The sequence below is a fragment of the Mobula hypostoma genome, chromosome 30 (genome assembly GCF_963921235.1).
Source record: "Mobula hypostoma chromosome 30, sMobHyp1.1, whole genome shotgun sequence".
Lineage (NCBI taxonomy): Eukaryota > Metazoa > Chordata > Chondrichthyes > Myliobatiformes > Myliobatidae > Mobula > Mobula hypostoma.
Window position 1 is genome coordinate 17843812 of NC_086126.1, and position 26526 is coordinate 17870337.

Here is a 26526-nt window from a genome sequence, read left to right on the forward strand (position 1 = left end):
TTGCCTGATCCTCCCTTTCAAATACTGTTTTTGCTGAGGGATGAACTGATCCTGCATCTGCAAAATTACTCCTGGAAACTCAAGTTTTTCATACAAAGGTAATCTGGTTAATACTGGGGAAGTCAAAATGCCCGACTGCTGTAAGCCTGTTCCCATTACCCCTCTGTGTGATCTGTGTAATTTACCAACACGTCTGGTCCATAATATCTCACCCTATCGGGAGACTGGCAGTATAATCGCATCAAAATCATCATACTACATTTTATTTAAAACCTCTACTTACAAGACCTCATCAAAACCCTCAATTATTACTGCAGTGTTGGTCTCCTTAATCAAAGATGCAACACCCCCCACATCTGAGTCTCAGAGAAGTGAAATGTCTTTGAAGCATGATAACTGTGTCCTTGTTGACAACTTCCATGTTCAATATGTACTCCAGCATCTGTGTGGCAAAACTGTGACCCTCAGGTAGACTTTAAATGTTTCCCCTTCACCTTAAACAATTATCCTGCAGTTTTACACTCCCCTACCTTCACACATAGACTGGTCACCCGATGATTTTATAAACCTCTGAACGGTCACAGTTTCTTACCATCCAGGGAGAGAAAGAGAGTCCCAGCCTATCCAAGTTTCTGCTGATAATTAAAGTCCTCCAGTGTCAGTAACATCCTCATTAAACTTCCCTCCACACTTTCCAGCTTAGAACATAGAACATAGAATAGTACAGCACAGTACAGGCCCTTCGGCCCACAATGTTGCGCCGACCCTCAAACCCTGCCTCCCATATAAGCCCCCACCTTAAATTCCTCCATATACCTGTCTAGTAGTCTCAAACAAGCTTCATGACATCCTTCCTGCAACTAGAACTGTGCACAATACAGTGTGGTTTCACTTTGACGTTTACAGTGGCCATATGACATCCCAAATCCTGTACTCAATTCCCTGACCAATGAAGACAAATAGGACAAACACCACCTTCACCATCCTGACTACCTGTGTTGTCACTTTCAGTGAATGATGTTTCTGTATTTCATGGACCCTCTGTTCTGTAATACTCTCCAAGGGACAAGAATTTACTGTGCAGATCCTTCCCTGGTTGAACTTCTCATAATGCAACACCTCATCCTTGTCCATGTCAACATCCTTCCGCCATTCTTTGGCCGACTTCCCCAGTTCATCTGAATCCCATTGTACTCTCAGATAATCTTCACTGTCCACTCTACCACCAATGTTGTTGTCATCTGCAAACTCACTAATCAATTTAACAACAATGTCAGAGAAATTGTTGACATAGATGACAAATGACAGTACCAGCACCGATCCCTGTGAATGTCACTGGTCAGAGGCCTCCAACCTGAATAACAAGCTGCCACGACCACCCTCTGTCTCCTTCCACCAAATCAATTTTGTGACGCTGATGTTAGGCAGTGTTCATGGACCACTTGGAAATCAGATAGTAGGGAGGAGGAAGCTGTTCCTAAAACAGTAAGTGTGTGTTCAGGTTGCTGTACCTCTTCTCCAATGGTAATAATAAAAAGAGGGCACATCCTGGATGGTCCAGAGAGCAGAGCAGATACAGACCTGACATGGGAGGTTTGAAGGGGAAAGTGAATCCATTTAATGGGACTGGTGAAGCAGATTGACTTGGAGAATTGATGAACAGGAGACATGGCCTTTCAGGAGAGCAGCAGCAGCCAGGTCTGTGATTCTGATGTACAGCAGGGGAGGGTGGAGACAAGGAGATCTGTAATCACTGGATTACTCCTGATGCCAAGTGCTGGTAAGGACAGGAACAGGAGGACAGGGCAGGTGGATGTGAGGATGAGGAGCTGATACAGGAGAACAGGTTCAGGGTTCCAGCCACTGGGATCTCTGCTGGGGCTGAGGTGACCTGTAGAAGTGGGACAGGCTGCACTTGAACCAGCCGGGTCAAATATGGGCAGATTTGTTAATGTGTCGCAGGAGGATTGAAATGATTCATCAGTGGGTTGGGAACCAAAATAGTGGTGTGGCAGATGATAGCCCTTTACTCTGCCATGATAGTGGCTCCTAAAAGAGCCTTTTGTTGTGTTTAGTGCCAAGGCCGGGTTCAGGCGGGCATGACCAACCTCTCAAAGCATTTCATAACCGGAGATGTGAGTGCGACTGGACAATAGTCGTTAAGGCAGCTCACACTGACCTTCTTGGGTTCCGGAGCAGTTGTTGCCATTTTGAAGCAGGTCAGAGCTTTTGACTGTAGCAGTGAGGGATTGAAAATGTCTTTGACCACTTCCAGCAGTTGGTAGGCACAGGTTTCAGAGCCTGACCAGGTTCTCCATCGGGCCCTGCTGCCCGGCGAGGGTTCAGCCTCTTGAAAGACAGCCTGATGTCGGCCTCCAAGACAGAGATCACAGGGTCATCAGACGCTGCACGTATCCTCATAGCTGTGGCTTTATTCTTCCTGTGAAAGTGAGCATAAAAGGGGTTGAGCTGGCCTGGTTGTGAAGCCTCACTGCCATTCATGATGTTGGGTTTGCTTTGTAGGAAGTAATGGCTGCAACCCCTGCCAGAGTTGACGTGCATTAGATTGTACAATGTAACCAGATACATCATCCCTGAGATACCGATGTACAGCATCTATATAACAAAACAATAGTCAATGTTTCGGTCCAAAACCCTTCAGCAAGACTGGAGATGAAAAGACGAGGAGTAGATTTAAAAGGTGGGGGTAGGGGTGAGAGAAAACAAGGTACTGGGTGAATCCTGAAAGGGGAGGAATGAAGTAAAGAGCTGGAAAGTTGATTGGTGAAAGAGAGAGAAGGCCATGGAAGAAAGAGGGAAGGAGCACAAGAGGGAGGTGATGGGTGGGCAAGATGAGAGAAGAAAAGGGGATGGGAATTGGTGAGGGGGGGGAGCATTACCAGAAGTTTGAAAATTTAATGTTCATGCTATCAGTTTGGAAGATACCCAGACAGAAAATGTTGTTCTTCCAAGCTAAGTGTAGCCTCATCGCATTGTATGATTTTATTTAAAAAGCAAACTTCATTTAATCAAAGAGTTCAATTGCAAGAATGAATCAGAAAGAACTTTATACATTTACACCGCATGAGAGATTGGAAGATACATTGTGAAGTCCAACTCCCACACTGTATCAGAGACTGACGGGTACAGAATGATCCCCTCGCTCTCACACTGTACCAGTGACTGACAAGTACAGAGTGAACTTCACACTCTCACACTGTACCAGAGACGACGGGTACAGAATGAGCCCCACACTCTCACACTGTACCAGTGACTGACAAGTACAGAATGAACCCCACACTCTCACACTGTACCAGTGACTGACGGGTACAGAATGAACCCCACACTCTCACACTGTACCAGAGACTGACAGGTACAGAATGATCCCCACACTCTCACACTGTACCAGAGACTGACAGGTACAGAATGATCCCCACGCTCTCACACTGTACCAGAGACTGACAGGTACAGAATGAACCCCACGCTCTCACACTGTACCAGAGACTGACAGGTACAGAATGATCCCCACGCTCTCACACTGTACCAGAGACTGACAGGTACAGAATGATCCCCACGCTCTCACACTGTACCAGAGACTGACAGGTACAGAATGAACCCCACGCTCTCACACTGTACCAGAGACTGACAGGTACAGAATGATCCCCACACTCTCACACTGTACCAGAGACTGACAGGTACAGAATGATCCCCACACTCTCACACTGTACCAGAGACTGACGGGTACAGAATGATCCCCACACTCTCACACTGTACCAGAGACAGACAGGTACAGAATGAACCCCACACTCTCACACTGTACCAGAGACAGACAGGTACAGAATGAACCCCGCACTCTCACACTGTACCAGAGACTGACGGGTACAGACATTCTGTTGTTTAACAAACCTGGACAACCCTCATCACCATCTCAGTACAGCATCACTTTGACCACTTTACACTGCAATGGACTCTTGTTCAAATTCTGTTACCCCTTTGTAATTCCGTAGAGTATGTTTTTATTTTGTGACTGGTGCGTCTCTGAAACTGTGTGTCTATGAATCTGCTGCAAGCAAGTTGCAAATGACAATAAACGACTTTCAACCTCACACAGAAATGGGTCTCATGATGACAATTGGACCTTCGATGTCCTGCTGCCCTGTTTCATTACATAAATGTTTTACATTATCGTGTGTGTGTTTTACTCATTCCTTCTGCTTTTCTAGCAGACACAATGAGCCAAATGCCGAATACTGCTCCTGTGCCTTATGCTCCATTTTGTATGTTAGATTTCCTTCCTGCGGAATTAACCGGCAGCGGCAACTCACCGGATCAGCGCCAGTTCCCAGTCCGCAGTTTCACCCAAATAATCACGGGGCTGTCGAGAGAGAGTTCTGATTGGTTAGCGTGTGCCTTCAGATAACCAATCAAGTGACTTTACTGTATGAATAGAATCTTCAAATAGCCATTGGGAATCCAAGGCCTCCCATCCCTCATTAGCATACTGTTCCGGGCGCTGCCTATTTAATTCCTGCTCCGAGTCAGTTCAGCTTATTCAGGGTCTGAAACCGACGTGAGAAATGCCTGAGCCAGCGAAATCCGCTCCGAAGAAGGGCGCCAAGAAAGCTCTGCCCAAACCAGCGGGCAAGGCAGGGAAGAAGCGCAAGAGGCTGAGGAAGGAGAGTTATTCCATCTACATCTACAAAGTGATGAAGCAGGTTCACCCTGACACCGGCATCTCCTCCAAGGCCATGAGCATCATGAACTCGTTCGTCAACGATATCTTCGTGCGAATCGGGGGCGAGGCTTCCCGCCTGGCCCATTACAACAAGCGGTCAACCATCACCTCACGGGAGATCCAGACCGCCGTGCGCCTGCTGCTGCCCGGGGAGCTGGCCAAGCACGCCGTGTCCGAAGGGACAAAGGCGGTGACCAAGTACACCAGCTCCAAATGAAGCACCCCAGTGAGATGATCGAAAACACAACGGCTCTTTTAAGAGCCACTCACAATTTCACTGAGAGGGTTGTACTAAAATTTAGACACTAAATTGCACACATTTTACGTCTGGTGTCTTTTACAAGAGCTAAAGTAGGGTTGGAGGATCCGGTTCATCTCCGTATAATCCCGGTGCTTTACATTCCTCCCACTGCACTGACACGGACTTGTTACCTTCACATCCTCATCAGTCCGCCCCTGCCGGTATCCATGTCGAGCGGAGGATTGCTGCCGTTGCTGTTTTAGCTGCGGGTTCAGGAGTTTATTAGTTACAGTTGGGTAACTTCTCTGAATATTACATAGAAACATAGAAAATAGGTGCAGGAGTAGGCCATTCGGCCCTTCGAGCCTGCACCGCCATTTATTATGATCATGGCTGATCATCCAACTCAGAACCCAGCCTTCCCTCCATACCCCCTGACCCCTGTAGCCACAAGGGCCATATCTAACTTCCTTTTAAACATAGCTAATGAACTGGCCTCAACAGTTTGCTGTGGCAGAGAATTCCACAGATTCACCACTCTCTGTGTGAAGAAGTTTTTCCTAACCTCGGTCCTAAAAGGCTTCCCCTCTATCCTCAAACTGTGACCCCTCGTTCTAGACCTCCCCAACATCGGGAACAATCTTCCTGCATCTAGCCTGTCCAATCCCTTTAGGATCTTATACGTTTCAATCAGATCCCCCCTCAATCTTCTAAATTCCAACGAGTACAAGCCCAGTTCATCCAGTCTTTCTTCATATGAAAGACCTGCCATCCCAGGAATCAATCTGGTGAACCTTCTTTGTACTCCCTCTATGGCAAAGATGTCTTTCCTCAGATTAGGGGACCAAAACTGCACACAATACTCCAGGTGTGGTCTCACCAAGGCCTTGTACAACTGCAGTAGTACCTCCCTGCTCCTGTACTCGAATCCTCTCGCTATAAATGCCAGCATACAGTTCGCCTTTTTCACCGCCTGCTGTACCTGCATGCCCACTTTCAATGACTGGTGTATAATGACACCCAGGTCTCGTTGCACCTCCCCTTTTCCTAATCGGCCACCATTCAGATAATAATCTGTTTTCCTATTTTTGCCACCAAAGTGGATAACTTCACATTTATCCACATTAAATTGCATCTGCCATGAGTTTGCCCACTCACCCAACCTATCCAAGTCACCCTGCATCCTCTTAGCATCCTCCTCACTGCTAACACTGCCACCCAGCTTCGTGTCATCCGCAAACTTGGAGATGCTGCATTTAATTCCCTCATCCAAGTCATTAATATATATTGTAAACAACTGGGGTCCCAGCACTGAGCCTTGCGGTACCCCACTAGTCACCGCCTGCCATTCTGAAAAGGTCCCGTTTATTCCCACTCTTTGCTTCCTGTCTGCTAACCAATTCTCCACCCACACCAATACCTTACCCCCAATACCGTGTGCTTTAAGTTTGCACACTAATCTCCTATGTGGGACCTTGTCAAAAGCCTTTTGAAAATCCAAATATACCACATCCACTGGTTCTCCCCTATCCACTCTACTAGTTACATCCTCAAAAAATTCTATGAGATTCGTCAGACATGATTTTCCTTTCACAAATCCATGCTGACTTTGTCCGATCATTTCACCGCTTTCCAAATGTGCTGTTATCACATCCTTGATAACTGTCTCCAGCAGTTTCCCCACCACCGACGTTAGGCTAACCGGCCTATAATTCCCCGGTTTCTCTCTCCCTCCTTTTTTAAAAAGTGGGGTTACATTAGCCACCCTCCAATCCTCAGGAACTAGTCCAGAATCTAACGAGTTTTGAAAAATTATCACTAATGCATCCACTATTTCTTGGGCCACTTCCTTAAGCACTCTGGGATGCAGACCATCTGGCCCTGGGGATTTATCTGCCTTCAATCCCTTCAATTTACCTAACACCACTTCCCTACTAACATGTATTTCGCTCAGTTCCTCCATCTCACTGGACCCTCTGTCCCTTACTATTTCTGGAAGATTATTTATGTCCTCCTTAGTGAAGACAGAACCAAAGTAATTATTCAATTGGTCTGCCATGTCCTTGCTCCCCATAATCAATTCACCTGTTTCTGTTTGCAGGGGACCTACATTTGTCTTTATCAGTCTTTTCCTTTTTACATATCTATAAAAGCTTTTACAGTCCGTTTTTATGTTCTCTGCCAGTTTTCTCTCATAATCTTTTTTCCCCTTCCTAATTAAGCCCTTTGTCCTCCTCTGCTGAACTCTGAATTTCTCCCAGTCCTCAGGTGAGCCACTTTCTCTGGCTAATTTGTATGCTACTTCTTTGGAATTGATACTATCCCTAATTTCTCTTGTCAGCCACGGGTGCACTACCTTCCTTGATTTATTCTTTTGCCAAACTGGGATGAACAATTGTTGTAGTTCATCCATGCAACCTTTAAATGCCTGCCATTGCATATCCACCGTCAATCCTTGAAGTGTCATTTGCCAGTCTATCTTAGCTAATTCATGTCTCATACCTTCAAAGTTACCCCTCTTTAAGTTCAGAACCTTTGTTTCTGAATTAACTACGTCACTCTCCATGTTAATGAAGAATTCCACCATATTATGGTCACTCTTACCCAAGAGGCCTCTCACGACAAGATCGCTAATTAACCCTTCCTCATTGCTCAAAACCCAGTCCAGAATAGCCTGCTCTCTAGTCGGTTCCTCGACATGTTGGTTCAAAAAACCATCCCGCATACATTCCAAGAAATCCTCTTCCTCAGCACCTTTACCAATTTGGTTCACCCAGTCTACATGTAGATTGAAGTCACCCATTATAACTGCTGTTCCTTTATTGCACACATTTCTAATTTCCTGTTTAATACCATCTCCGACCTCACTACTACTGTTAGGTGGCCTGTACACAACTCCCACCAGCGTCTTCTGTCCCTTAGTGTTACGCAGCTCTACCCATATCGATTCCACATCTTCCCGGCTTATGTCCTTCCTTTCTATTGCGTTAATCTCTTTTTTAACCAGCAACGCCACCCCACCTCCCCTTCCTTCGTGTCTATCCCTCCTGAATATTGAATATCCCTGAACGTTGAGCTCCCATCCCTGGTCACCCTGGAGCCATGTCTCTGTGATCCCAACTATATCATAATCATTAATAACAATCTGCACTTTCAATTCATCCACCTTATTACGAATGCTCCTTGCATTGACACATAAAGCCTTCAGGCACTCTTTTACAACTCTCTTAGCCCTTTTTAATGCTTGCCCTGGATTTGTCGGCCTGCCACTTTTACTTTTCCCCTTTGTACTTTTTGCTTCTACGCTCACTTTACACCCCTCTGTCTCTCTGCACTGGTTCCCATCCCTCTGTTGTATTATTTCAATGCGAGGCCTGAACGAGTTCATGATTGTTTCATAGAACATTTTTAAATTGCAGATTAGCCGCTGGTCACAGTTTGAGAAGAGCCGTTTGTCCATAACCTGATAACGTTTACACAATGACCGGCACCGGGCAGAAGCTGAGATTCAGTTTTACTCGGTTCCGTTACGGGTTGAAAGAAATTAGAGAATTGAGTTCCCAGACATTTCAATATCAACTACACTTGCATTAAATGTGCCCGGTTTCAGTAACGGGGAAGTACGAACACTCAATCGTCAAACAGATCAGCAATTATTTAATTTCTGATTAAATTTGAACAAGAGATTTATTTTTTTGGCGGGCTTTTTCGAAATTTCAGTGTACTTTGGGGAGGAGACGGTTACTTTCCGCGCTTCTGTCTTTACGGACTGCTGATTGGTGATTAAGGCAGTTCTTCGATTGGGACTTTTCTCTTCACCAATGAGCATAAGTAAATTTACACCAATCACAAATATCAGTTTGCATTCTCAAAGAAGGTATAAAAAGGGCGAGTTCGGGCGGGGTGAACATTCTTTCATTCTCGGTGGAATAGTTACTGTGACTGTGAAAATGTCTGGACGTGGAAAAGGCACCGCTGGCAAAGCTCGGTCCAAGGCCAAATCTCGGTCGTCTCGGGCTGGACTGCAGTTCCCGGTCGGCCGGGTTCACAGACTCCTAAGAAAGGGCAACTATGCTGAGCGGGTGGGTGCCGGAGCCCCGGTCTATCTGGCTGCTGTGCTCGAGTATCTGACAGCCGAAATCCTCGAATTGGCCGGCAACGCGGCCCGGGACAATAAGAAAACCCGCATCAACCCCCGACACCTGCAGCTGGCCGTCCGCAACGACGAGGAGCTCAACAAGCTGCTGGGAGGGGTGACTATCGCTCAGGGCGGTGTGTTACCCAATATCCAGGCTGTGCTGTTGCCCAAGAAAACCGGCGGTGCCAGTAAGTGAAGCGACGTAAGCTGAACCCATTTACCCAAAGGCTCTTTTCAGAGCCACTCAGTGTCTGTGGAAGGGCTGAGCAGCGGGTGATAGTTCAGTCACGATAGTTCAATGTCCGTCACGTTTCTTCCGCGAAGTAAACCGATATATATCTGCACAGAAATCGGTCCGCTTCGGTCCTGACTCATTTCCCCTCTCTGCCGGCGCAATGGAGCTCTCTCCCCTTGCGGAGAGTCAGCGGGTTCACTAGGCCAGGTGTCGTGAAATTAATTTCCAGAGTCAGCCCCCGGACAGAGAATTTAATCTCCGATCATTGAACGACTCCGCTCTTCATGACCTAAATCCGCGTTGTCTGGGTTTGACATTGCGGGTTGACCCGGGACCGTTCCGGTGTGCAGCAGGTGGGAACATCACCTATTCGTTGCCTCATGAGAATTCCCACCGCCTCACAGAACAATAATATTTACAGTTATCTATAAAAGTGCATTTACCCTGTGGAACTGACAGTATTTACTGGAAATCTCGTCCACCCAGGTCTCTGAAATATAAATGAATATTTTGCGAAAGAGGTTGGTCAGAACTCCCGAGAGGGTCGCTCTGAGAACAGACTTTGGGTTGTGCCTGGGAGGGGGTGGGTGGGTGGATCGAGGTCTCCAGCACCGAAGGACCCGTCACTTGTCGAGTCTGATTTCCCACAAAGAGCTTCAGTGTTGCCCTGTTTAATTACTTTGGTTCTGTCCTCGGGGATTTGCTTGGAAAAGCACTTCCTATAATTTAAAGCAGGAGAATCAACAAATTCCCAGAAATCTCCCAGTATGTATGTGGTGTGTGAGGGAGTTTTGTTTTTCACTGGAGCGCTTTGTGTCGGATGAATCGTTGGAAATTGGCGGTTGTGGTAAAGTGAAGGCAGAGCAGGACGATGAGAGGCCGCTCTCGGCTCTGTCCATCACTCTGACTCTGTCTCCTCCCCTCCCCGCCTCTGTCTCTCTGCGCGTTTCTCGGGCAGGTCGGGGCGCTGTGTATAAATGGAGACAGCAGCAGGCAGTCTGTCAGTGAGCAGCGACCTGAGTGAAGCAGCATCATGTCTGGCAGAGGGAAAGGAGGCAAAGGACTGGGCAAAGGCGGAGCCAAGCGACACCGTAAAGTGCTCCGTGATAACATCCAGGGCATCACCAAACCGGCCATCCGCCGTCTGGCTCGCCGTGGCGGCGTCAAGCGGATCTCGGGTCTGATCTACGAGGAGACCCGCGGGGTGCTGAAGGTTTTCCTGGAGAATGTGATCCGGGATGCGGTCACCTACACTGAACACGCCAAGCGCAAGACGGTCACTGCCATGGATGTGGTGTACGCTCTGAAACGCCAGGGCCGCACTCTCTATGGCTTCGGCGGCTGAAAAACTCCCACCTCCTCCCGAGCACAAAACAAAGGTTCTTCTAAGAGCCACCCACCGCCTCACAGACGGAGCCGTATCCACAGACTTCTGGATACTTTTAAAAAATTTATACTCAGCTCAGTTGCATTTGAAACAGAATGATCGGTTCCGCTTGAAACAATACTACAATTCTGCCTTTCCAGTCAGTGACTACCGCAAAACCTGCATTAGGATCGATCTTAATCCTCTATCAGTTTCGAACAGAAATTAGTTCACTCGTTTAGACAACGATTCCGTAGTTGTGCATTTAAATCTTAACTGAGGAAATTAGATATTAAATGAAACTGAAATTGTATAATCCGTGATAGAATTAATTGTAAATAAAAATAATCAGGCAGTTGCTGGCTGCTCTGAAATTGGCGGGCGATTTGAAATTAATTCTGCGCCAATCACTCTGCAGGAATGAAGTCCAACCGCCAGTCAACAGTTTCCTATTTTGTCATAAATTGTTACTTGCCGCCAGCCTACAGGAAATGAATTAACCAATCGCAGTAAGGAACCTTAATAGACACCTGGTTCAACCAATCAGAGTTGATGGAAAGACCCTTTCCAACAGTATAAAATCCTGTCCCGGAGCGCGTTTCGTCTATCTTGTTCCTGTATTTCAGCCTGTGTTCTCGGTTCTGAAGGAGAATGGCCCGGACCAAGCAGACAGCGCGTAAATCGACCGGAGGGAAAGCTCCTCGCAAACAGTTGGCGACCAAAGCGGCGCGGAAGAGCGCTCCAGCCACCGGCGGAGTGAAGAAACCTCACCGCTACCGGCCCGGCACCGTGGCTCTGCGGGAGATCCGGCGCTACCAGAAATCCACCGAGCTGCTCATCCGCAAACTTCCCTTCCAACGCCTGGTGCGGGAGATCGCTCAGGACTTCAAAACCGATCTGCGCTTCCAGAGCTCGGCCGTCATGGCCCTGCAGGAGGCTAGCGAGGCTTACCTGGTCGGGCTGTTTGAGGACACTAACCTGTGTGCCATCCACGCCAAGCGAGTCACCATCATGCCCAAGGACATCCAGTTGGCCCGCCGAATCCGCGGAGAGCGCGCCTAAACCCGGCCTCCACACCAAGCAGAAGAAAAGGCTCTTTTAAGAGCCACAACCACAGCAAAGGAAAGGCCTGTCGCTTGCTGATCATTGTATTATTGTAGTGGTGATCTGCCCTCCTGATGGGGTTGTTCGGTTTTGCATTAACTGACCGCGATCGTCAGCTGTTCTGTGCCGTCAGGTTAATTCAGCAAGAGACAGGAGATGAACGCGCTCCCTCCGTCAGGGTCTCACCTGGCCCTTCACTTCTCCCACAAACCTGCTATGTACCGCTGGTTCGGCTGTTCCGTTTTGTTTGCTTTGGACATGCCCGGCTGTCCTTGGAGTGGGAGCATGCGGTCGCGATGGGTACAAATGGGCGACTTCCGAGAGCAGTAATTATATATTTTTGATTTTATTCTTGTAAATGTTATGTAAATAAACTTTTGTAGCTGGTACCTGATTGAAGGTCAGTTGGCAAAGTCGCCGGGTAGTTTATCATATATCTTCCCCCTGAAGTCCATCCTCAGAGACAGATCCCTCTCTCAAGACGCCCCCTCCCCTCTCACATAGGATTCAGCAGTTCCCAATCAACTCAGCTGAATCGGGCCTTGGGATGCGAGGTGCGGAATCTCAGTCACGCCCTCCTGGAGCGGGAGAAGGAACTGGGCCTGCAGACCACTCCACCGGTCTCACTCTCTCTCACTCACACACAGCCCGAGTGAAACACAGTGTTTCACTTCAAATCTGGGACGTCACGGCCGCTCTGAATGTCAGAGAGGTACCGGGAATATCGGGTTTTATGCGAGAAGTTCCCCCGCAAAACTCAGTCGGACCCGCAGCGGGAATTACAAAATTCATGATCAGCTCTTTTCTGAGATGTGGGTGGCTCTGAGAAGAGCCGTTGGGTTCAAACACTTACAAACGGTATATCTGAATTCACTTTTTGCCTGCTGTCTTCTTGGCCGCCGCCTTCTTCGGGGCTGCGAGTTTCTTGGGGCTCTTTGGCTTCGACGCCGCTGGTTTCTTCGCTGTCGCCTTTTTAGCCGCTGGTTTCTTAGTTGCTAGTTTTTTAGCTGCTGGTTTCTTAGTTGCTAGTTTTTTAGCCGCTGGTTTCTTAGTTGCTAGTTTTTTAGCCGCTGGTTTCTTAGTTGCCGCTTTCTTAGCCGCTGGGTTCTTGGCGCCAGACTTCTTGCTGGGAGATTTCTTGATGGCGGATTTCTTTACCGATGGCTTGTTCCCTTTCTTCACCGCTTTCACGGAGCTTTTTCCTTGACCGGATTTAAAGGATCCCGAAAGACCCGCGCCCTTGGTCTGAACCAAGGAGCCGCTTTCCACTCTCTTCTTGATGCACATCCTGATCTGGGCGCGACGTTTCCCCACATCGACACCGCTGCTGGTCAGAGCCTTCATGATGGCCACAGCGGACATCCCCTTCCTATCGCGACAATCCGCCACAATCTTATCGATTTGTTCGCCCAGTTTGGGACCGGCTGGTTTGCTCCGGCCGGCCGCCTTCTTCTTGGGAGTCTTCTTTGCGGCGGCGGGTGCGGCTGGAGGAGCCGTTTCGGCGGGTGCTGTCTCGGTCATGTCGGCGACTCTGGAAAATGCTTCTCACAATCAGACTGAATGAGAACTGAAGCGAAAGGCGGCGATACAGAGCATTTTAAAGGCAGCGAGCGGACGGGGCGGAGACATCCCGCTGTCAGCTCCCAGAGACTTTATTTTTCTGTGTTTCTCTCTCGTCAAAAACTCTCCGATTCCAATTAAAATCGGACACTCCGGAGACTCAGACTGGTCCCTGTCCGTCACTGAGGCCGCAAAGTTCGCTGGAAAGAGAGTTTAATCGGGATTAAAGGCAGCACTTTCTATTTTAACCCATTTGATTACTGCACTGCCCGCGATCTCTTTCCATTTTGTTGACCTGTTCTCTGCTTTTCGGCTGAAATTTTGAAACGAACTAAAACTTTGCGGTTAATTCCCGCTTCGGGACTGAGCTGGGGAGTGGGACCATCCCGTAACAGAGAAATCTTTTCATTTTGTACAGGAGGCGCTGGGAAATCCGGCGATGTGTTCGGGCCCACAAACACAGTGATACTCGTCTAATCCGCCCGCCGCTTTAAAACACTCTCTCTGCATCAGCAAGACAGGCAGCATCAATGGTGAGAATAAACAGTGGACATTTCGGGCCGAGACCCTTCATCAGGACTCTGGTAGGATATGCTGCCTGACTTGCTGGGTTCCTCAAGCATTTTGGCCGCGTTGTTCGCCTTTCCCAGAATCTCTTGGCGTTATGCTGACACAATGTTCACGTCTGCACCTTCAGAGGCCTGTACTGCTATCAAAATAAAACGACAGGTTCCTTGTCATATAACACGGTGATAAATCTGATTCTGATTCCAAGGAATAAAGGACAAAGGACATTGTCTGGCCAAACTGACTGTGTAACTGAGATCCTCGGGTCCGGGAAATATACCTTGGAAATCTTTTCTACACTTTCCCCAGTTTAACCACGTTTCCTATAATGGTGACAGGAGCTGTATACAAATCGGCAAGTGTGGCCTCCAGTCATTTACACAACTGTGACATAATGTCACAACTGATATACTCTATCCCCGACTAATGAACGCCAGCATGTTAAACCCCGTTCTTCACCACCCTGTCTACCAGTGACACAACTTTCAATGAACTGTGTGTTCACTTTACCCCTAAATCTGTCCGGCCCATTCCACTCCCCAATGACCGATCATTCATAGTGTAAGTTCTACACTGGTTTGACTTTCCAATATGCACCGCCTCACACTTATCTGTATTGAAATGCATTTGCCACACTTCGCACTCTTCCCTAAGTGATCACCAGCACCCTGTAATCCGCGACATCCTTCCAAGTAAAGTTGAGGGAAGTTACTCCAACTCATTAATAAAACTTTTGTGCACTGGCATTGATCAGTGAAGGTGATTAGTATCAAATTCAAAATCATGTTCATTATCACGGACATATGTCATTAACTTCGTTGTTTTGCTACAGCAGTACAGAGCAATTTCTACAAATAAACAGTTAAAATAAGAAATACAGAATAAACTAAATCGTGTAAAAAGAGGATCAGGGAGGGGTGTGAGTCCGAAGATGAGAATAGGAAACCAAAAACCTTGTCCATTCTTGCCTCTCTTTTACTCTTCATATATCTGAAAATAAATCTTTTCGTATGTTGTTTCTATTATTGGCGAGTTACTTTCATAATTCATCTGACTTCTTTATATTATTATTATAGTTGTGCTCTGGTTTTTAAAGTTTCATAATCCTTTACCTTCCCATTAAATTTGATGATATTCTTTGCCCTCTCAAGTTCTTTTATGCTGCCTTTGTCTTCTGTTGTTAGTGATGTTTGCCTCATCCTCCCTTTTAAATACTGTTTCTGCTGAGGGATGAACCGATCCTGTTTCTGCCAAATTTCTCCTGGAGACTGAAACTTTTCATACAAGGTAATATGAGGAAGTTGAAATGCCCAACTGCTGTAAGCTTGTTCCCATTACCCCTCTGTGTGATTTACTAATATGTCTGCTGCACAATATCTGAGCTGATTGGGAGGCCGGCAGTATAATCCCATCAAAATCATCATTCATCATTTTATTTAAAACCTATACTTACAAGACCTCATCAAAACCCCTCTTATTCCTGCAGTGTTGGTCTCCTTAATCAAAGATGCAACATCCCCCACCAATAAGGTAGCTTTTAAATGTTTCCCCTTCACCTTAAACAATTACCATGTAAATTTAGGCTTCCCTACCCTACAAAAAGAGTGCTCACCTACTGATTTTGTAAACCTCTGGACGGTCACCAGACAGCTCCTTACTCTCTCAGTAGAGAGAAAGAGAGTCCAAGTCTGTCCAGCTTCTGCTGATAATTAAAGTCCTCCAGTGTCAGTAACATCCTCATCAAACTTCCCTCCACACTTGCCAGCTTCATGACATCCTTCCTGCAACTGGATGACCAGAACTGTGCAAAATACAGCCTGGTCTCACTTTGACTTTTACAGCTGTCATATGGCATCCCAAATTCTCTACTCAATTCCCTGATCAATGAAGACAAATAGGCCAAACACCACCTTCACCATCCTGACTACCTGTGTTGTCACTTTCAGTGAATGATGTTTCTGTATTTCATGGACCCTCTGTTCTGTAATACTCTCCAAGGGACAAGAATTTACTGTGCAGATCCTTCCCTGGTTGAACTTCTCATAATGCAACACCTCAAACTTGTCCACGTCAATATCCTTCTGCCATTCTTTGGCCGACTTCCCCAGTTAATCTCCATCCTATTGTACTCTCACACAATCTTCACAGTCCACACTACCACCAACATTGCTGTCATCTGCAAACTCACTGTCACTACAGTGTCAGAGAAATTGTTAATGTAGATGACAACTGACAGTACCAGCACCGATCCCTGTGACTGTCACTGGTCAGAGGCCTCCAACCTGAATAACAAGCTGCCATGACCACCCTCTGTCTCCTTCCATCAAGACAAGTATCTTGTCTGGCATCCCCTCTGTTCTAAATGTGTAATACAAAAGAAATAAAGATTAAATCAAAATATATCTACCTATGGCCTACATCTCTCAGAAGAGATGAAACCTCAACTCCCCACTCCAATTCTGGCCCACTCATACAATGACCGCTCTGGTTAAGTCTAACTTCTTTTTATTGGATCTTGCCACGTTCCGAATTATGGGCAATCAAACATTTCCTTGGGAACTGTGACATGCAAAATGTGCCAACTGCTCATGTTCTCTTCATTCAAACTCCCTCTCCCTTTACATAATCTGATGACTGTGTGGGACTGTGGCACTCAAAACTGTGGACTGCAGGAAACCATAGTACACGCCTGCACTGTTCTACAAGGCCACAAATGATTAAAAAGACACTGTATAACAAACACTGGAATTCCCCAACTGAGATGAATGGGGAGGCTGGATAACTGAAAAGATTCAAAGAGAAGGAAGATAAATGTTTTGTAAAATCAGGGAAGTGGGATTGACATACAAGGAAGGCTGATGGCAGATCAGCCTTTATATGCAATTGTGGGTGAGGGACTAAGAGGACACACTGGAGATTTCATCCAGTGAGACAATGTGGATTGAGCTCAGGATAAGAGAGGTGCATTCACTGATGGGGTTATATCACAGGCCTCCCAAATGCCAGCAGGAGATAAAGGAACAGAAATGTAGCAGGTAATGAAATATGTAAAAGCAACAGGGTAGTTGTATTGGGTGACTAATTTCCCCAATATTGACTGGGACTCCCTTAGAGTCAGGGGCTCAGATATCACCAAATATGTTAGAAGAATACTGGGATGTTACTTAACATAGAAGTGGATAGTCTAACCCGGGAAGGGGGTCAGAGAAAACATTGTATTGGGAAATGAGCCTGGCCATTAATAGAAGTTTCATTTTGGGAACAGTAAATAAGGACAGACTGGACCTGGTGGTAATGTGGTCATTTGGGGTACAATTAATTGCAACTGTCTACATTGAACATGTAAATGATGTTTAAGAGCAATCAGGTCAGAGTTCAGACAGAACTGTTTCTATGAGGAGGAAACACAAGGATGGTAAAGTCTGGCAGAGGGGCATAGTGAGAGACGTTATGAATTCAGACTGAAAGAAAATGAAGAATAAGGAATATTTCAGAAGTCGAAATTGGAGAAGGCCTCTGGCAACATGAAACAAGCAAGAGAGAAGTTAGAGAGAGAATCAGAAGTGTGAAACGGGAAGAAGAAATAACTTTGGTGAGAAGGGGCACTGTGGAGAGGGTACGACAACACAAGCACAGAGGATGGGTTTATGTCTGAAGTGTGCGAGGGACTCAACCAGTGCTTCACATCAGTATTCATCAATGTGGTCATGGAGGATAGTGAGATCAGAGAAGAGAATGCTGATATTCCAGGGCATGTTGTTCCTCAGGCAATAGAACAAATTATAGATTGGTGAGTCTTGGATCAATGCTCGGGAAATTATTCGAGAATATTATTAGAGATAGAATCTCTAATAAAAGTTAGGAGGGTAAAAGGAGGATATCATGATTCAGAAGGCAAAGTGAGCAAAATCCGAGAGATTTTCTTGGTATATTCATAGGAAAAGGTAAGTTAGACACAGAATCATTCCCTTATGTGGAGGCAAATGAAATAGGAGAGGCTTTCCATGAATATTTCTGACAGTTATTTCACCATTGCAAAAATTCTTTAATGTTGTTCAATCTCCAGGGCCTGATCAGGTACATTCTCGTACTTTGTGGGAAGCTGGAGAATACACTGTGGAGGCCAGGGGAGAGATTATTTTGCTTCATCTCAGGCACCAGTTGAGGTTGCACATGATTGGACAGGGTGAGCAATGTGGAATTGATAGTTTTGAGGCCAAGACTGTGGATGATATGAAGAGGCAGGCAGTGTTGAGGAAGCAGGGAGTCTGCAGTAGCACTTGGACAGATTTGGAGAATGGACAAGGAAGTGCCAGATGAAATACAGTGTAATGAAGTGTGTGGTCATGTACTCTGGTAGGAGGAATAACAGCCTAGGCTCTTTCTAATCAGGGAGAGAACAGAAATCAGTTGTGCAAAGGGTCTTCGTGCACGATTCCCTAAAGGTTAATGTACACATTGAGTTGGTAGTGAGGAAGGCAAATGCAATATTTGCATGCATTTCAAGAGAACTAGAAAATAAAAACAAGGATCTAATGCTGAGGCTTTGGTCAGACCTCGTTTGGAGTATCATGAGCAGGGTTGGGTCACTTCTCTAAGAAAGGATGTGCTGGCATTGCAGAGGCTGTAGTGGAAATTCACGAGAATGATCCCAGGACTGAAAGAGTTAGGATATAATAATCATTTGATGATCTGGGCCTGCAGTCACTGGAGTCCAGAAGAATGAGGGAGAATCTTATAGAAACACATTGAATAGTGAACGGCCTAGATAGCGTTGATGTGAGAGTATGTTTCCAATAATAGAGGAACCTAGAACCAAAGCACACCCTCAATAAAAGATGCCCCTCTAGAATAGAGATGAGTAATTTCTTCAGTCAGAAGGTGATGAATCAATGGATTTCATTTCCACAGGCTGCCATAAAGGCAGTCAGTAGATTTATTTAAAGCAGAGGTTAGTAGATTTTTAATTATTATTAAGGGTATCAAAGTTTATGGGTAGAAGGCAGGAGAATGGGGTTGAGAGGGATATATGATGGAATGGCAGAACAGACTGAATGGGCCAAAAGGCCTAATCCTGCTCCTGTGACTTCAGGACTGATGGTTTATGCGGTGCCATTGTTTAAAAAGGGTAGTGGAAGCTACAGGCCCATCACTCTGTAATTTGTTGTAGGGGTTTCTGAAGAATGGGATCTACCAACATTTGGTTTGATTCAAGACAGTCAGCACAGTTTTGTGCAAGGGAAATCAAGGCAAATTTCTTGAAGCTCTTTGAGGAGTTTCACAAGGACGTAGATGAGGTTAGGCCTGTGGATGTTGTCTGTATGGACATTGGCCAGGCCTTTGACTATAGTCTGGAAGGTTAGATCTAGAAAACGGAATCTGGGGAGATAGTTGATTGATTTCATAATTCCCTCTGTGACAGGAGGCAGAGGCTGATGGTTGAAGGTTGTGTCTCAGACTGGAGCTGTCTGTCTAGTGATGTGCCACTGGGTGGTGGGACCTTTGTTGTTTGTAATTTATATAAATAATGTCCATGTGAATGTATAATTCACTGAAAGTGACGTCTCAGCTAGATACGGTGGTGAAGATGGGGTTTGATCTGCCAGCCTTCATCATTCATGTCACTGAGTACAAGAGCTGAGAAGAAGTGTTGCAGATACACAAGTCTTTGGTGAGGACTGATTAAAGGAAACCATGCTGATGTTGGCCTATTTTTTCATGTGTTGCCAAGTACCCGAAAATATATCCTTGACAATTGACTCCATCATCTTCCCAAACACTGAGATCGGACTAGCTGGCCTATGATTTGCTTTCTTCTGCTTCCCTCTCTTCTTTAAGAGTGGATGACCTTTGCAATTTTCCTGTTCTCTGGAACCACACCAGAATCCAGAGATTATGGAAAAAACATTACTAAAACTGCCACAATCTCTTCGGCCACATCTTTCATAGCACCGGTGTAGATAATCTGGTCCAGGTGAATTATCTAACCTCAGAACTTTCAGTTTTCCAAGGACCATCTCCCTAGTAAAGGCAAAATCTCTCATTTCTGCCCCCTGATTCTCTCGAATTTCCAGCAGACTGCTGATGACTTCGCCAGTGAAGACCGATGCACAATACTTATTCAGTTTGTCTGCCATTTTCCTGTACCGCATTACTACCCCTCCAGTAACAACTTCCAATGAACCAATATCTACTGTTGCCTCTCTTTTACACTTTCTATATCTGAAGTAACTTCTGGTAACTTCTTTAATACCAGTAGCTCGCTTACCTTCGTATTCCTAATTTTTCCTCTCTTTATGACTTTTCTCGTTGCCTTTTGTTGGTTTTAAAAGTTGTAAATCCTCTGAGAGTCAGGGACATCTCAGAGCAGATACAGAACAGGGGGACGGTGATCATTCAGCTGGAGATGGTGATTCACGTCAGTACTAATGGACAGGTAGAAAAGGGACAATGTCCCACAGTGAATATAGAGAGGGAAGAAGTTATGGAGCAGAACCTGAAATGTTGTAATCTCCAGTTTACTCCCAGTGCCCTGTGGTACTAGGGATACAAACAGAAAGTGAGAGCAGATGACTGTGTGGCTGAGGAGCTGATACAGGGACAGGGTTTCAGGATTACGGAACATTGGAACCTCTTCTGGTGCTGGGGTGACCTGTACAAGATGGATAGTTTGCACCTTCACTGGAGGGGGCGTCAGTATCATGAAGTTAATTGCTGCTCCCTATGAGGGTTGAAACGAGATTGACAGGGGGATGTGAAACAGAACACCAGTCACTGAATGGAGAGATTGAAGCTGAGTTCGATGCCAGGCACAGCAATATGTAATGATGGATTTTGAGTCAAATCCACATCAGACCTGGAGTTTGTTTAAGGACCAGTGCAGTGTTTCAGGGTCAGTTTGTTCCAGTAAGAGGGAGGGTCAAGGATGGCAAGGTTCAGGAACCTTGGATGATGAGACAAGAATTTAATCAAGGAGGAGGAAGAAGCATAAGTAAGGCTCAGGAAGCTGGAATCAAACAGGGTGTTTGAGGACTATACTTAAAAAACAGGGGAACTCAAGAACATTCGGAGAGCTGGAAACAGTGATGAAAAATCTCCGGCAAGTAGGATTGAAGATAATCCCATTGCATTCCATACATTCGCTGTGGTGAAAAGGATACCTAGGGCTGCACTTTGGGAGATCCAACATCAGGGGTGTGCACAGTTAATGGTAGGAACATTAACAGTGTTGACAAAGAGAAGGATATTGAGGTTCAGAGACATCGGTTCCCTAAAACTGGGAGCACAGGTTGACAGGGAGGTAAAGTCGGTGTATGGCATGTTTACCTTCATCAGGCAAGGCATTGAGTTCAAGCACCAGGACATGATGTTACAGGTTTATAAAATGCTGGTGAGGCCACATTGAGAGTACAGTGTTCAGTTCTGATCACATCATTATAGGAAGCATGTGGAGGGTTTGGAACAGGATGTCTGGAGGAGGTGTGCGCTGAGGAGAGGCTCGACATGCTGAAACTTTTTCTTCTGAAGTGGCGTCGGCTCAGGAGAGATTTGATAGAAACCTGTGGAATTTTGTGGTCATAGTTGGTGTAGACAGCCAGTAATATTTTTCACAAAAGGGATGTATTTAAGCTCAGAGGAAGAAAGTGAAGACAACAGATTGATGGAGACATGGAATGCACTGTCAGGGGTGGTGGCAGAGGCAGAGAGCGCAGGAGTATTTAAGGAAATCTTAGACAGACACAGGAATATGTAGAGAAGGGCCAAAGGGCCACTCCTGTACTGTCCTTTGTTCTCTGAACAGCAGATGGCCCCTGGGCATGGATCCGTGCATGAGACTGGGATATTATATTTAAAAGTTAAAGTCTGTCCCGAGCCTTGTGGCCCATCAGGCCGGTGCTTATGCCGGTTTCTGTGGCGTAAAGCGACTGAGAGTACGAGACTACCCCCCACCCCACCCCATAGGTCGCCAGTCTATCGCGAGGTTAACCCCCAGCATTTGCCCGTCCCCATTTTCAGCTGGGTGGACTGGAGCAGTGTGTGGTTATCCCCAACAGAAAATGGTTGTCGGAGGGGCAGGACCGGCAACTCAAGTTTCACAGTACAAATGCTACAGGTACGATGGAGTGGAGGAGAGAGAGACGGAGAGAACATCTCAGTGGTACTTAGAGAAGACATCCCTGGGGATTGCCCCATCATGTGGACTGGGACCGCCGCATTGCAATAGGGTTGGTGGAGCAGAATTTATTCTGTGTCCGGTTTTATCCATCAGTGTTTAGAAGTTCCAACTAGAGTCAGGACAGCACTGAATCTCCTTGTCGATCCACCCACCCCCTCCCTTTTCTCCCTGGCACAAACAAAAGTCTGTTCTCTGAGCGACCCACCGCCTCACAGAGGGAGCCGTGTCTCGGGAGGTCTGACCAAACTGACCCTTTCTTTGCAAAATGTTCATTTATATTTCAGAGACCCAGGTGGACGAGATTTTTAGTAAATACTGTCAGTTCCACAGGGTAAATGTACTTTTCTAGATAAATGTTAAGCTGCAAATATTATTGTTCTGTGAGGCGGTGGGAATTGCTCATGAAGCGATCGGCAGGCGGTGTTCCTGTCTGCTGTATACCGGAACGGTCCAGGGTCAACCCGCAATGTGAAACCCAGACAACACGGTTTCAGGTCATGAAGACCGGAATCGTTCAATGATCGGAGATTAAATTCACCCTCCGGGGGCTGACTCTGGAAGTTCATTTCCCCACCCCGCAAGGGGACAGAGCTCCATTCAGCCAGCAGAGAGGGGGAATGAGTCAGGGTGAAGCGGACCGCGTACTGTGCAGATTTATACCGGTTTAATTCGCGGAAGAAACACGACGGAAGGGGAGAAAACGTTACCAGGGATGGCTCCGGTCGGGGCCGTGACAGATACACAGCCCAGATACTCTGAACGGAAATCACCCGCTGCTCAGCCCTTCCACAGTCACTGTGAGTGGCTCTGAAAAGAGCCTTTGGGTAAATAGGTTCAGCTTACGTCGCTTCACTTACTGGCACCGCCGGTTTTCTTGGGCAACAGCACGGCCTGGATATTGGGTAACACACCGCCCTGAGCGATAGTCACCCCTCCCAGCAGCTTGTTCAGCTCCTCGTCGTTGCGGACGGCCAGCTGCAGGTGTCGGGGGATGATGCGGGTTTTCTTATTGTCCCGGGCTGCATTGCCGGCCAATTCGAGGATTTCGGCTGTCAGATACTCGAGCACAGCAGCCAGATAGACCGGGGCTCCGGCACCCACCCGCTCAGCATAGTTACCCTTTCTTAGGAGTCTGTGAACCCGGCCGACCGGGAACTGCAGTCCAGCCCGAGACGACCGAGATTTGGCCTTGGACCGAGCTTTGCCAGCGGTGCCTTTTCCACGTCCAGACATTTTCACAGTCACAGTAACTGCTCCACCGAGAATGAAAGAATGTTCACCCCGCCCCAACTCGCCCTTTTTATACCTTCTTTGAGAATGCAAACTGATGTTTGTGATTGGTGTAATTTTACTTATTCTCATTGGTTAAGAGAAATGTCCCAATCAAAGAACTGCCTTAATCACCAATCAGCAGTCCGTAAAGGTAGAAGCGCGGAAAGTAACCGTCTCCTCCCCAAAGTACACTGAAAAATGGAAAAAGCCCGCCAAAACAAAAACCTATTGTTCAAATTTAATCTGAAATTAAATCATTGCTGATCTGTTTGACAACTGTGTCTTCGCATTTCCCTTTTACTGAAATCGGACACATTTAATGCAAGTGTAGTTGATATTGGAGTGTCTGGGAACTCAATTCTCTAATACTGTATCTTTGAATTCGGAAAAGAACCGAGTAAAAGTGATACTCCGCTTCTGCCCGGTGCCGGTCATTGTGTAAACGTTATCAGGTTATGGACAAACGGCTCTTCTCAAACTGTGACCAGCGTCTAGTCTGCAATTTTTTTTTTAAAGTTGTTCTATGAAAGAACCGTGTCGTCGTTCCGGCCTCGCATTGAAATGAGATTCAGAGAAGTTACTCAACTGTAACTAATAAACTCCTGAACCCACAGCTAAAACAGCAACGGCAGCAAACCTCCGCTCGACATGTAAACCGGCAGTGACGGACTGATGGGGATGGGGAGGTAACAATTCCGTTTTAGGAATGTTAAACACCGGGATTATACGGGGAAGATGAACCGGGCATTCCAACCGCACTTTAGCTCTTGTAAAAGTCACCACACATAAAATATGCGCCATGTATTGCCGAAATACTTGTACAACTCTCTCAGTGAAATCGTGAGTGGCTCTTAAAAGAGCCGTTGTGTTTTCGATCATCGCACTGGGGAGCTTTACTTGGAGCTGGTGTACTTGGTCACCGCCTTTGTCCCTTCGGACACGGCGTGCTTGGCCAGCTCCCCGGGCAGCAGCAGGCGCACGGCGGTCTGGATCTCCCGTGAGGTGATGGTTGACCGCTTGTTGTAATGGGCCAGGCGGGAAGCCTCGCCCCCGATGCGCTCGAAGATATCGTTGACGAATGAGTTCATGATGCTCATGGCCTTGGAAGAGATGCCGGTGTCGGGGTGAACCTGCTTCATCACTTTGTAGATGTAGATGGAGTAACTCTCCTTCCTCAGCCTTTTGCGCTTCTTCCCTGCCTTGCCCGCTGGTTTGGGCAGAGCTTTCTTGGCTCCCTTCTTCGGAGCAGGTTTCGCTGTCTCAGGCATTTCAGCTGACCGCTTCAGAAGCAGAAATCAGTAAAATTGGCTCGGAGCACGAATTAAATAGGCAGCGCCCAGAGGTGTATGCTAATGAGGGATGGGATGCCTAGGATTCTCAATGGCTATTTGAAACAACGATTCCTGCAGAAAAATCAGTTGATTGGATAACTGAAGAAATTCGTTTAACCAATCAGAACTCCCTCTCCACTACTCAGTGTTCGTACTGGGTAACACGGTGGACAGGGAATTGTCGCTGATCTGGTGAGTTGCCGCTGCCGGGTAATTCGGCAGGAAGGAAATCTAAAGTACAAAATGGACCAACTACAGCGGCAGTATTCGGCCATCTGGCCCATAGTATCTGCTAGAAAAGCAGATGGAATGAGAAAAACACACAGTTGATAATATGAGACTTTTCTGTAATGAAACAGGACAGCAGGAGACCGAAGGTCAAATGGACCAGGTGAAAGATAAATTTACTGCAGCAGCATCATAAACACATAGTATCCACGATACAGCGCTCACAAGAACTAAACTTGCTGTACAAAATTGTAAAAAGAGAAGAGAACTTGAATCTCAAGACAGTCCATTGCAGTGTAAATTGATCAAAGTGGTGCTGTCTTGAGGTGGAGAGGAGCGTTGTTCAGGTTTGTTAAAGTACGTAATGTCTGTACTTGTACAGCGTGAGGAGTTCATTCTGTACCCGTCAGTCTCCGGTACAGTGTGAGAGTGTGGGGTTCATTCTGTACCTGTCAGTCTCTGGTACAGTGTGAGCGTGTGGGGTTCATTCTGTACCTGTCAGTCTCCGGTACAGTGTGAGAGTGTGGCGTTCATCCTGTACCCGTCAGTCTCCGGTACAGTGTGGGGTTCATCCTGTACCCGTCAGTCTCCGGTACAGTGTGAGAGTGTGGCGTTCATCCTGTACCCATCAGTCTCCGGTACAGTGTGAGAGTGTGGGGTTCATCCTGTACCTGTCAGTCTCTGACACAGTGTGAGAGTGTGGCGTTCATCCTGTACCGTCAGTCTCCAGTACAGTGTGGGAGTTGATACTTAGCACTGTGTCTCCCAGTCTCTCATGTGTAAGTGTATATAAGTTCTTTAGATTCATCCTCACAATTGAATTCTTTTTAACTTTTTAAACAATATCATCCAATGCGATGTGGCCATACATTTGTTGGAGGAACAACACTTTACATTCCATCTGGGTAGATTCCAACCTGAGGGCATGAACATCGAACTCTCGCATTTCTGGTAATGCCTCCCACTGTCCCCACCTTCACCATTTTCCATCATCTTGCCCACCCACCATCTCCCTCTGGTGCTCCTCCCCCCTTTTCTTTCTTCCATGGCCTCCTGTCTCTTCCACTAATCAACTTCCCAGCTCTTTACTTCATCCGTCCCCTTACAGGTTTCACTCACCTTATTTTTCTCACCCCTACCCCACCTTTTAAATCTACTCCTCCCATTTTCTCCTTAAGTCCTGCTGAAGGGTTTTGCCCAAAACATTGGCTGTGTTTTTTTTTCTATTGATGCTGCCTGACCCGCTGAGTTTGTTCAGTATTTTGTGTGTGTGGCTTGGATTTCCAGCATCTGCAGACTTTCTCTTGTTTGTGACACAATGCTGTACATTGCTATCTCAGTGATGATGCATCTGGTTACGTTGTACTAATCTGAATGGACTTTGGAGCAGAGCATCTGGAGTAACAAGCCCAGACCATTCAACCCAACTCTGGTCTTGTGATAAATGTGTAACTTTCCTCGAGTCTCGGTGTGGGAGGGTTTGACTGGTTTGTATCATGGAGTGACATTTGAGTTGATGGAATTGAGAGTGATTTTGACTATAGATTTGTAACCAGTGTGTCCACAATGATCA

The 26526-nt window shown here is 46.5% G+C and overlaps 7 protein-coding genes and 1 pseudogene across 8 annotated transcripts in view; 5 read left to right on the forward strand and 3 right to left on the reverse strand.

The window, feature by feature from the left end:
* Positions 1 to 11084, forward strand: part of LOC134339681 (uncharacterized) — a 34530-nt pseudogene extending 23446 nt beyond the window's left edge.
* LOC134339647 (late histone H2A.2.2-like) lies at positions 1 to 23660 on the reverse strand. Its single transcript, XM_063036340.1, has 2 exons — positions 22980 to 23660; positions 1 to 2440 (listed from the first exon to the last, which is right to left on the reverse strand). The coding sequence occupies exons 1-2, from the start codon at positions 23482 to 23484 to the stop codon at positions 2418 to 2420; spliced, it is 528 nt and encodes a 175-aa protein (XP_062892410.1). The 5' UTR covers positions 23485 to 23660; the 3' UTR covers positions 1 to 2417.
* LOC134339649 (late histone H2A.2.2-like) overlaps positions 1 to 26526 on the forward strand; it is a 410959-nt gene that overhangs the window by 160616 nt on the left and 223817 nt on the right. The window lies entirely within an intron of this gene.
* On the forward strand, positions 4566 to 4952 carry LOC134339679 (histone H2B 1/2-like). The gene has a single exon (XM_063036378.1). It carries the CDS (start codon positions 4578 to 4580, stop codon positions 4950 to 4952), a length of 375 nt encoding a protein of 124 aa, XP_062892448.1. The 5' UTR covers positions 4566 to 4577.
* On the forward strand, positions 8920 to 13862 carry LOC134339658 (histone H2A). Its single transcript, XM_063036356.1, has 2 exons — positions 8920 to 9316; positions 13798 to 13862. The coding sequence occupies exon 1, from the start codon at positions 8927 to 8929 to the stop codon at positions 9308 to 9310; it is 384 nt and encodes a 127-aa protein (XP_062892426.1). The 5' UTR covers positions 8920 to 8926; the 3' UTR covers positions 9311 to 9316; positions 13798 to 13862.
* On the forward strand, positions 11305 to 12134 carry LOC134339655 (histone H3). The gene has a single exon (XM_063036353.1). It carries the CDS (start codon positions 11367 to 11369, stop codon positions 11775 to 11777), a length of 411 nt encoding a protein of 136 aa, XP_062892423.1. The 5' UTR covers positions 11305 to 11366; the 3' UTR covers positions 11778 to 12134.
* On the reverse strand, positions 12169 to 13364 carry LOC134339545 (histone H1-like). The gene has a single exon (XM_063036158.1). It carries the CDS (start codon positions 13338 to 13340, stop codon positions 12690 to 12692), a length of 651 nt encoding a protein of 216 aa, XP_062892228.1. The 5' UTR covers positions 13341 to 13364; the 3' UTR covers positions 12169 to 12689.
* Positions 23653 to 25603, reverse strand: LOC134339665 (histone H2B 1/2-like). The gene has a single exon (XM_063036365.1). It carries the CDS (start codon positions 24660 to 24662, stop codon positions 24288 to 24290), a length of 375 nt encoding a protein of 124 aa, XP_062892435.1. The 5' UTR covers positions 24663 to 25603; the 3' UTR covers positions 23653 to 24287.